Source organism: Xenopus tropicalis, chromosome 10 (genome assembly GCF_000004195.4).
Source record: "Xenopus tropicalis strain Nigerian chromosome 10, UCB_Xtro_10.0, whole genome shotgun sequence".
NCBI classification, from domain to species: Eukaryota; Metazoa; Chordata; class Amphibia; order Anura; family Pipidae; genus Xenopus; species Xenopus tropicalis.
The window spans coordinates 16,431,528-16,443,619 of NC_030686.2; the positions used below are offsets into that span (position 1 = coordinate 16,431,528).

Consider the following 12,092-nt stretch of genomic DNA (forward strand, 5'->3'; position numbering starts at 1 on the left):
AATAATCATGTCCCCTCGCAAGAGCCTTTTTTTTTTTTTTTTTTTTTTCAGAGAAAACAACCCCAACCTCGACAGTCTCACCTCATAGCTTAAATCTTCCATCCCCTTAACCAGTTTAGTTGCAGTCTCTGCACTCTCTCCAGCTCATTAATATCCTTCTTAAGGACTGGAGCCCAAAACTGCACTGCATACTCAAGGTGAGGCCTTACCAGGGACCTATAAAGGGGCAAAATTATGTTTTTATCTCTTGAGTCAATGCCCTTTTTTATACAAGACAGCACTTTATTTGCTTTAGTAGCCACAGAATGACACTGCCTGGAATTAGACAACTTGTTATCTACAAAACCCGCAGATTCTTCTCCATTAAGGATCCCCCCAACACACTACCATTTACATACATACATACATATAATGGCCCCATAAAATGATACCATTAAATTCATTTTCCAGCCTGCTCCAGATCCGAAGAAACTTGCATAAACATTTATATTGCTTTAAGCCTTAGATGTTCATATAGAAGCAATATGTGGGTTCTGGCAAATGCCAGAGGGGCTGCTGTAAGATGCCATAGACGGTCACTATTTATTGGGCTGGTGGGGCTGTTTGGGTCTCTGTGTACTTGAAATTCCAGGGCCTATTCTGAATCCCAGTCCAGGCCTGCATGCAGAGAAAGCACAACTAGTCCCAGGCATCTGTCTAGCAAAATGCACAACAGCACAGGGTCAAAACTGTCCCACGGTGCCACCTAGTGACAACCTGGGGCATTAATATTAAATGAGGAAATTGTACCATGGGAGTAGCTTCACTGTACTACATATCTATTGGATAGCAAATATCACTACAAAATCACTTTGCTCCAGTGGGTTTGGGCTTTATGACTCCTAAACCAACATAATTGAAGTAGAGTAAGGTCCTTTCAGAAGGCACAAGGGATCCACTATGTTTAAGAAAAAGGAGGTTCCATCCTAAAACTCCAAAAAGGGTTTGCTACAGTGAAAGATGTGAAGTTGTGGAATCCTCTCCTTAAGGATACATCTGATAGGGATGGGTGGCCTTTTAACAATGGGTAAAACACAGAGACACTGAAATGAACTTCGTACAAAGTTAATCCAGGGACTGGTCTGATTGCCCCTTGGAGTCCGTCAGAAATCTATTAAATAAGAGATGGCTTTGGATGTTTTTTCACCTTTCTCTAAATCATGCAGCTTTTACCGGGACACAGAGTTGAACTTGTTGTATGTATGTATGTATGTATGTATGTATGTATGTATGTATGTATGTAAGCAATGCCAAAGTCACTACTGATATATCACTGGAAATGTAAAGTTAAACGGTTCTGGCCCTATTTTAACTGCGTTCAACATTGGTGCTTTGGAACATAAAAAGAGCACTCTAGTAAACTCATACCTGCAGACCCTAAATGCCTATGAGTTAGCCAATTGTGATTAATCAGTCTAAGTACTAATCAAGCTAACCATAAACTGGAAGCCTCACAAGCCCAAGGAGGAGTACAGATTTCAAATCTAGTCTGTGAATTAAGAGGAGTAAAAATAAAAAGCCAACAACTGCACAAAGGGCACTGAAAAACATGGCCAGCCGTGCACAATAAGGGTTAATATTTCTACAGCTAAAAGGAAATATGTTAAATCATTGCTGCCAATCAAATGTAGGGAACCTGATACTCCTTTAATATCAGACAATATATAGAAACAGCATGTCAGCACTACAAATACACACATATATGAGGATAGTATACACAGGTAATATTACAGTACAATAGTTACCATCCCACCCACAACCCGGCCCCCCTCCCATCCCCCAACAACTGAAATACACTCGGGGCAAAGTACAGGGAACTGACTAAGGAAGGGAACCCCTTTTCTTGGGTTGTCAATTATAAACCAGGGCCCGATTTACTAAGCAGCACTAATTCCTTCATGTAAAAGAGTTGAATCACATACTGTAAAAACAGGCAGAGGACTCTGTTTATCTGGATGGACAATAATGTTTAGTAGTTACAGCCAATAAGGTACTGGAGGATAATGAGGATCTTCTGGCTTACATCACAGACAGGAAGGTGAGCCAATAAGTTCAGATGTATAAAAACCGGAGGCCTTGAGGAGCAGAAGATCCTGTAGGAAAGGGGTAGGAAGAGTGGGCTAGAAGGGTAGGGAATAAATACAGTTACACTCGCAGGATCTCCAGGCAGTTGTTGTAACAAATGGCAATCCAGTCAGGCTGGGTGCTTGCCCACTGCACATTGTTGATTTCTCCCTCTGCTGTGTATGCCAATATGGGATCCTCAATCGCTCTTGGCATCTGCTGAATATCCCAGATTAGGGCCTGGTGATCATCCGCTGCAAAGGGAACAAGGCCCATTAGTGTTAGTTAGGGTGCCACTGGGGTCTGTCACATGACTGGATATCACATAAGTAACAGGACACCAGTCACTTTAACTCTACAGCTAATTTATAACTATTACTGGCACATAAAATAACAATAATCAAACTCACATTGGGGACACCTGGGACAATATATTGGTGGCCAGGGCACTTTTAAATTCAGGGCTGGATTTATAATTTGTGCCACACTAAGCCACTAAGCCAGAGACTGGCAGTAATAACAATTAGTGGCCATATATTGTCTCTCCTTAAGCTTTGCCCTCTAGGGTCCTGGTTTTGCACAATTCCAGGCCTGTGTGTGCACTGCAAAGTGCTATAGGGCAACATTATATACCCCTACCAACACTTGGGTAATATATGCAGTAAAGCCTAAGCAAGATGCTCACCTGCAGTACAGATGTGGCAAGATGAATGGGGTGCCCATGCAATGCCATTGACACAAGCACGGTGGTTGTTAAGTCTGGCTACTGGGGTACAGGGTACTCGTACATCCAAGATTACCACCTAAAAAAAAAAAAAAAAAAGAATAAAAATATGATATGCATTTGTAAGAACAGAAAATGCCCTCTGGGCATACCCCACCCTGTACTGCTCCTTTACACCTTTATGTAATACAATGGCACACACCAGATTGACTGTACGTATCACCAGGCTGCTGGTCAAATATAACGATGCAGCAGCTCTCTGTGCCAATCTGTGTTTAACAGAATCATTAATATTACCTCCATTCCATCCATGGCCATGGTTGCCAGATAGTTCGGATCCTGCTTGTTCCAACACAGTCGAAGTAATGGATGATGTTGGGGGTCTTCATAGATGATTGTACTGTGCTCCAGGTGGCGCAAGTCAAACATTCGCACAGAGCCATCTGCCCCCACAGAGGCAAACATGTCTCTGCCCCCTCCTGCACGGCTGAATGCAATGTCATAGACCTGTCACACACAGGGGAGGGGAAAGAAAATACTTTTATATTCATATGGGTTAAAAAAACCTAACTCATTCATACTGCACTGGGTTCAGTTGGAAGGGTTGAACTTGACGGACTTTGGATTTTTTCAACCCTGTGTAACTATAACTGCACAACCTGCAGGACCCATCACCGTGTACACTGGAAAACAATGACAAGACATTTAGGACTTCCTCTGAACCTTTCCTAGTTTAATTTATTAATGCCCCATCTTTTGCTGCCTGAATAATGCTCTAATGTAATTTATTCCCATCTCCAATTGGTGCTGTAAAAATGACACCACTTGGGTGTGTCCAAGATGGCGACCAAACCAGATGCATAAAGTGAGAGCTCTGTGTATCGATTGATCTCTTTGGCAGTTCTCTTCACTCCACACTCCATTTACTACTCACTCACAGTTTGCCAGCAACCACTGGAATGCAGTACTAAAAGCCAACATGGGCAAACATTTTCCATGTATGAGATCAGAGGCTACGCCCTCACTCACCCAGCCAGGTTCCCGCTGGACAAAAGCTTCTGCCAGACATTAACGCCAGAACCACCAGGCCCCCCTCCCAACCAAGAGCCTAGCGAGCCCACAATGGGGGACTTATTGGAAGCTATAAAAGAAACTAGAGCAGCCACTACCTCACAAATAGAAGGGATTAAGATCAACTTGTCCCTCCTGCGCCCGGACCTCTAATACATGAGAGGCCGCACTGCTGCTGTGGAAACTCAGGTCTCCCGAGGATACAATTAACCCCATACACAACACCATGCCATCAGTAACAGCAAATCTAAGCACTAATGGACAAAACAAAGACCTGGAGAATAGACTTAGGATGAGCAAGATCAGAATAGTGGGGCTCCCGAAAGGGTGGAGGGACAGCAGCCAGAGGCATTTATTTGCAAATGGCTATAGGATGTAGTGGAAGCAGATACATTCTCCTCACTATTCGTGGTGAAAAGAGCCCATCAAGTTCCTCCCAGGCCACCCCCACCGGGAGCACCACCAAGACCACCATTCCGACTCAAACTGCTCAACTTTAGGGAACGGGTCGCAGCTCTGAGCGTAGCAAGGCTCAAAGGCCCGATTCTATACAATGGCATCACAATCTCCATATATCTGGACTTTTCTCCTGCTATACAAGATGGCGACACCACACATTTTTTTTAAATTCTCCGGCAGAGGCAGATGAAGGAGAAGGAGGTGCCACCACCTCCCGCTGAGAGAAAGGCACTAACCATCCAACAACCCCCCTTGGGAATAGGGAGCACGGTAAAGGCCTGAATAACACGTCTCTGTGCTTGCCCTTACAGATACCCCAAGAGCAATGGGTTGGGCCTAGACCTGTACAAGGTCTTCAAACCGATTACTACTCTCTGAACAAATCTAAAGGCTCTAGCAACCCAGACCCGTTAAGTCAGGTGTCTCTTTACCCACAACTGCAATCCCCCCGCAGCCACAATATGGGCATGCAGCACAAAGCAACCCAGCAAACTATAGAGAGCCTCAGAGAAGTGTGACTGGAACTCACTCATGGGATAGTCTGTACATACCTTCCCATATCACATTTCCTACCGATAAACCAAAGGCTTCTCACCTCTTTGTCATGGGCAATGAGCTGCGTTTTCACATGTCCAGACACCAGATTAACCCTGCCAAGGACCTGTCCAGTCTCCAAACCCCAGATTGTGCATGTTGTATCAATACTTGAGGTTCCTGAAGGTTAAAGAAAATAATGTTATTCTGCAGTCCAATGAACATTCCTATACCCACAATACAAACAATAGAAAGTCCTAGCACAAGAGGGAAATGGCCGATATATGATGGTCTGATTTGTTCCAGACAGGGACAGTATATTGTTATCAAGCTGGTTTATATGTCCACTTGAACACTGCATGTAGTTAATATCGGCTTGCTAGGGAGGCAATTGAAGCGTGTATTAGGGGTTAGGTGAAGACTAAAGAGAGTGTTCTAAAAAGTAAGAGGTATAGAGTAACTGCACTGAATTGGTTTATATATCCACCTAAAAGAGAGTACAATGCATGTACATAAATGTGTTTGCTCGAAAGGCAAATGAAAACTAAAGATAACCATATGGACCAGAGGACAGATTTTAGCTGCTCATTCAGCCCAAGTCAGCAGCTTATCACCTGTTTATTTTAGGGCCCTCCAATGGGCCTACCAAACCAATATCTGGATGAAATCTGGGGTTTAAAAATCCCATCCCAATGGCCTGTATCCCCATTTTTATGATCTGATCGTTTGGCCCTAGGATCAGTCTGAAATCGCCCACCTGGAGGTGGGCATATTAAGTAAGGTCAGCTTAAAGAAGTTATAGAGTTACTGTATCAAGTTGGTTTATAAGCTCAGAGGCTTGCTCTCAGTGTTAGTTTGGGTGATGTTTTATGAAAATGCATTAAATAACCTTGGATCTACAAGGAACAGAGAACTGTGAAAAAGCAGGCCTTGCTTGTTCCTTACCCAGCAGGTTGGGGTCTACTTCATTCCAATCAAATGAGGTGAGGGGGGCACAGAAATCAGAGTTCTTGTTGTTGTTTAGCAAACACTCCAGACGGGTCTCCGTCTCTCCAACCTTTGATAAAGAGAGAAACAGAATAAGCAACATGACACTTATCAACACTCTAATCTCAAGCGCTAATACTCTGTTGGGTGCCATTATCAATCATTATTCATATTTTGGGCTTGTAGTCGCTGCCTTCGTACTTACCCTCCAGACACGGAGGTAATCCCCGCTGGTGGCTAACAGATCTGGATATACTCCTTTAGTGTCGGGGATCCACATAAGCTTTGTTGTAGGATACGGGTGATCAAATGTGTTTCGGCAAATGAATTCAGAGCTCTCTTCATCCAGTCCTACTAGCTGTACCTAAAAAAAGAAAAAAAAAAAAGAAAGAAAAATCAATTCCTGAATGAAAGATTGGTTAATACAGTGAAATGGTACAAATTAAACCACTCACGTGCAGGACCTGAGCCACTCCTACTTCCTAGCATTACCATTCATACAGCAAACATTTCTGTACAGATATCACCTAAATTTGTGGGATCACCAAACTAGTGGGCTTTTGCTTGATGTGGCCACTCACATGCTTGGCTAAATTGGATTTATTTGATCGTTTGGCCAAACAATTGGACCTGTGGCAACCCATCGGGAGAGGGCCTTATCAACATAACTACACAGCCCTCGCATGACTTCACTTCCTAAAGTGATACTAACAGCAGCAAAAACGCCAAACCTGGAAGCTAGAGATATAAAAATGTTTTAAAACCTCAACAAAACATAAAATGAAGAGTTATCGCCACTTGTCTAAGAATGCAGCTGTCTTAACCATACCCTAAGTTGATAATTAGGTGAAATACACTTAATTTGCGTATTATAAAAGGCTTGGTGTTTATTAACTATGCAATATCCCCCCCCCCCCCCCCCCTACAATACAAAGGAGATAATTTATGTATATGGTATTAAGCTCCTAAAGTCACGGCTGCCAGCAGGGTGGGTACAAAGGTTATTGACCCAGGGGCCCAAGAGATTTGATTGTACAATTCGGGGGGTCAGAGCTTGTGGGTGAGAAGGTGGGTTGGTTGAATTGTGGGTGGGTTTACAGTATTAAGGTGGGACGCAACTGGAGCTGAATCTGGAATGTGCCAATAATCAGGGTGTGTTCATGTTTCCAGGGGCCCCATTTTACTTCTACCTGGAGGGGGGAGGTCCCTGCTATTTAAGGTGGCCACACACGTGACCCGCCACTAAAGGTGGCCATACACGTGGCGATCTGACGATGTTTCGTACGACCATCGGTCGCACGAAACATCGTAAGATCCGCCACACACCATTCAGGGCTGAATCGGCAGGTAAGGAGGTAGAAACAATAGGATTTCTACCTCCTTCTGCCGATTCAGCTCTGAAAGGAGAATTTTGGTCAGGCGCCTTCTATGGCGCCCGATCAAAATTTTCAAACTGGTCCGATCGGCGAGTCGTCCGATATCAGCAGCTTCCTGCGATATCGGTCGACTCGCCGACATGCCATACATGCACCGATTATCGTACGAAACGAGGTTTCGTACGATAATATCGGTGCGTGTATGGCCACCTTAACCGTTCAGGGCTGAAAAGGCAGATAAGGAGGTAGAAACAATAGGATTTCTACCTCCTTCTGCCGATTCAGCCCTGACGTCAGATTTTGCTCAGGCGCCTTCTATGGTGCCCGATCAAAATCTTTTGACCTGGCCGATCGGCGAGTCGACCGATATCAGGAGCCTCCTGCGATACCGGTCGACTCGCCGACTTGCCATACACACACCGAATATCGTACGAAACGAGGTTTCATACAATATTATCGGTGCGTGTATGGCCAGCTTTAGAGGTATGGGGCTCAGGGATTCCTCATTGCAGCCCTGTCTGAAGACAAATGCAGTTTATACAAGCGGAAGCTAACACTGGGCATACACTGATACAAACTACCAACACAGCCCCACCAGACCAAGTCTCGTGTATGGGCCCCACCAACACCTGGCATCTATTTGCCAAACATTTAGTCAGTCATCTATTGGGCACTCCAGAAAAAAAACCATCAGAAGGGGAGCACATTGGATAGATCTACATTTTCATAATCTAATCTTTGTTCCAGGGGCCACAGCGGCAGAGGTTGTCAGACATTTTTAGACCACTGCCCCCCTCCTTCACCAGAAATAATTTATCCCTAAGTCCTGATGTGATTGGCCTTTAAAACTTCATCTCTCAATTGGATTTGGGCCCCAGTTTAAAATCCTACTCTAAAGCAAAACACACAGTCTGTACATGAGTCAGGTCACTGTACACTTACATAGCAATGTATTTATAAGCAGATTGTGTGAGGGTTTTTAAATGACCCTTTAATAGATCTAAATGACAGTTTACTGCTGTAATCTTTATATAATATATATATTATATATATATATATATATATATATATATATATATATACATACACACACACACCAAGCAGATTGAATTCATGTTATATGTGTATCATCTGGATACAACCCACACAGCTGTAACACAGAACTATCCACATTCACTGAGCATTCTGGGAGATGTAGTGCAACTCTACCCAGTTGAAGGAGGGAAGGATAGTTAACCCTTTACACTAAGCGCATACTTCTAGGCACCTTATTGTTATATTCCTCAACAAAGCTCCCCAACGCCAAGCGGAACCTCTTGTCCGGCCTCACACTCCAGTTCATAGCATAGACGGTCCATGGCGCCTCGTACTTATAAATCTCCTTCCTTTTCCCGTGCAGGGACATGGCTGGAGCTGCTTTGCTAACACGGTTACCGGGACACGATCGCCGAAGCCTTTTAGAAGCAGATACGCAGGCGCTTGCTCTCGGCCGCCTCTTATTGGTGCCAAACTACAAGCCAACCAGAACGTCCCCAGAAACAAAACAACGCTCACAGTACAGCGCCGATGATTGGCTCTTTCCAACCCCTTCTCACGCTTTGATTTGTTACTGCTGCAAAAAGGGGAGGGCTTTTCTAACCGAAGAGCTGATTGGGTTATGCCGCTTGTCTAGACTTCATTTCCTGTATGTCTGGTTTCCTGCGCTTTCTGATTGGTGTATAGCAGTCAACATCCTGCAGTAGAGAGAGGCGTGGAACGCAAAGAGTCGCGGTTTATTTTACAGAAACATTCTATTGAACGTACTCCGGATTCTATATTTCAGGTAGTTATCACGTTTTTTTTCTTATACATTTTGGTTGCCTGTAAAAACCTTGGTTTTTGGTCTCTTTTCCTAGTTACAAAAAAACAAGTTCCAGACGACCCGTTGCATAGAAGTTTAGTGTATTTGTGCAGACCTTTATAGTGACTTACATGTATATACAGCTGTATATGTTTTTTTACAAGATTGTGACTACTATGGTTTTCCTGAGCAGGAGTCAGATATAAGTCGCTGTTCTCAATCTATAACTTTAGGCCCTGCAATCTGTCGTTTTTTCAGGATCCAAGTCTGATATCCGCGACATACGCTTGTGGAAGTGCGTCATGCCTCGAACAAAAGAGATTTCTGAACACCTCCGCCAAACTGTTATTGATGCTCACCAGGCTGGGAAAGGCTACAAAACTATTTCTAAAGAGTTGGAACTCCACCGCTCCACTGTCAGGCATATTGTGCACAAATGGAGGCAATTCCATACCGTTGTTTCCCGCCCCAGGAGTGGACGGCCAACAAAGATCACACCAAAAGCAAGACAAGTAATACTCCAGGAAATCGTAAAGGACCCAGGGCTAACATCTAAGGAACTAAAGGCCTCTCTTGCATTGGCCAATGTCAATGTTCATGACTCCACCATCAGGAGAACACTGACCAACATTCGTATGCATGGCTGCGTTGCAAAGAGAAAGAAGCTACCACCCAAAAGGAACATTGTTCCCTGTCTACAATTTGCCGAAAACCATGTGGATACGTCAGAAGTCTGTTGGAAGAGAGTTCTGAGGGCGGATGAGACCAAAAGAAAGCAATTCAAATTCCTTGAAGCTGAAGTGCAGGAATAATGAACAGTTACCCGAAGGGTTTAGTACAGGGGTGGGCAAACTACGGCCCGCGGGCCACATCCGGCCCCTTTGCCTTTTTAATCCGGCCCGCCGACGACGCCAAGTCTCATCACGCGAGACTTGGTGTCATTGGCGTGCCGGAATTAAAGAGACAAAGGGGGCCCGCCCTGGCCCGGTCCGGCCCGGGGGTGAATAAATGTGGCCCGTGAGCCAAAAAGTTTGCTCACCCCTGGTTTAGTAGAAGTAATTGCTGCCCGATAGAGGGCTATATGTATATGCAGCACTGTATGATTTTGCAAAATATTTTTTTTAAGAGCATAAGTTGTACATAAATGTCTTTTTTATACTCTGCAACCTAAAGATATTTAAAGGAGACATATCCTATAAAAATTATGAATACTTATATTGTGCTAAAAAAATTGTGTTTCTGACTGATTTATTGAGAAATTCGCCCAAAACCCCACTAGCCCCGCCCAACTATTCCACTTCCTGCTGGCTGAATTCTCTGGATGAGCTGGGGAGCCGGCGACCCTCCGTATCCTGCACTGTAGGATAGGAACCAATCAGCAGCTAGGCTGACCTGATAGGGAACTGAAGCCTGTCTGTGCTTGTGTGACTGCAGGGCTGTGATTGGCTCTCCCCCTCCTACTGTGCTTCTGGCAGGGACCGTTAGGACACGCCCACTCTTCATTTCACACTGGACGGAGAAGTGATAGGATCTATAGGGAGCTCCAATAAAGGGGCCATTTTTACAGAGAGGATTAATATTTAGCCCAAAGTGAAACCAGCACCGTATATTATTCATAATTGCCTACAAAATAAGCGTTTTTCCCATTTATCCAATATGTCTCCTTTAAGGTTAGGTTTAAATTGAGCTATAATATGTATGCCTCTTGCATATGGAGTCATCTTACCTCCATGTACTCTTTTAGCACACTTCTGTGTATTTGCTAGTAAAAAAAATATCTGCATCTATGTATATGGTTTTTTATCTTCAGTATTTACGCAGATGTCAACTGGTGCTAATTGCCAACTGCAGGCATTTTTTGGGACTTTTATTTCATTTGATCATCAAAAGTGAAAAGGACCTTGGTCTCTGTATATAATCATTCTGCATCATGTATTTATATGCAAAATGGGGGATGGGTTTTGGTCTAGGAGAATTACAGCATGGTCTGGGAAAAATGGGAAGTGTTTAACTGTAAAATAATAAACTGGTTATATTTGTTGGTGTTGTTGTTTCTAGAGTTGTGCCCTTATTTTTAATGATCAAAACCACTGAGTTGGTAAGATCTCCTCACTGTGAGAAACGCTCCATATTAGTTATACTTGTGATCATGTTCTGATTTTGAAAGATTGTGATCACGGTATTCATCAGAGTGGTAGTGCGATAGTAGTGGGAGGTACCTCGATAAGGTTAGTGCCTCTAAAGAGCATAGGTCCGCGGCTTCAAGCATAACAGATGGATTATCTGTCACTAGCATTAACCAACTGACTTGCCCAGAAGTAGAGTTTGAAATCTGGTAGCGCCAACCTTTTTTAGTACTAGGTGTCTGAAGGATTTTCATGTTAAGACAAGGGTGTGCGCCGGCCCAAAGAAAGCCCCATACTATTTTGTTAAGGTAATTGAACCATTGAGACCTGGGAATTATGAGAGAGTTGTGGAAAACATAGTTGAATTTTGGGACAAATAACATTTTAAGCTAATTTATCCTGCCTGGGAGGGTGAGAGGGAGGTCCTGCCATATCTGGATTCTGGAGACCAAATTATGTACAATTGGTTTGAGATTAAGATTTTCTTATTTTGCGAAATCCTTATGAATCATTATTGCCAAGTATGTAAAAGTAGATACCACCTCCAATTATTTTATATCAGAGTGCTGAGTGTCAAAGTCTTGTGCTTTTCCTGTTGACATATTTGCATCTCCATAAACAGTTAAGATTTCTATGTTTGTTTTCTACAGAGAGATCCAAAATGAAGGCCAACTTCCTCAACTCCACTTCAGAGTCAGACTTCATGAAGTACAGGACCATTAGTCAGATCCCACATATGTATGAATATATATATATATATATATACACAGTATATATTAGACTTGTCGCCAATACACAGTTTCACACACAAACAAATCCAGGCAAAAAGGTGGAATTAGCACATGCCATAGCATGTGAGCAGTAACGCCGCG

At 43.5% G+C, this 12,092-nt stretch overlaps 2 protein-coding genes across 2 annotated transcripts; one reads left to right on the forward strand and one right to left on the reverse strand.

Annotated features, from left to right (window-relative positions):
* Positions 1 to 1,667: 1,667 nt before the first annotated feature.
* Positions 1,668 to 8,732, reverse strand: dcaf7 (DDB1 and CUL4 associated factor 7). Its single transcript, NM_203766.1, is given in 7 exon segments — positions 1,668 to 2,357; positions 2,789 to 2,906; positions 3,125 to 3,334; positions 4,953 to 5,071; positions 5,837 to 5,948; positions 6,084 to 6,242; positions 8,522 to 8,732. Coding segments are annotated over 7 exon segments (1,029 nt in total). The 5' UTR covers positions 8,660 to 8,732; the 3' UTR covers positions 1,668 to 2,184.
* Positions 8,733 to 8,973: 241 nt separating this feature from the next.
* On the forward strand, positions 8,974 to 11,138 carry LOC116407961. Its single transcript, XM_031894452.1, has 2 exons — positions 8,974 to 9,076; positions 9,328 to 11,138. The coding sequence occupies exon 2, from the start codon at positions 9,397 to 9,399 to the stop codon at positions 9,904 to 9,906; it is 510 nt and encodes a 169-aa protein (XP_031750312.1). The 5' UTR covers positions 8,974 to 9,076; positions 9,328 to 9,396; the 3' UTR covers positions 9,907 to 11,138.
* The last annotated feature ends 954 nt before the right edge of the window (positions 11,139 to 12,092 follow it).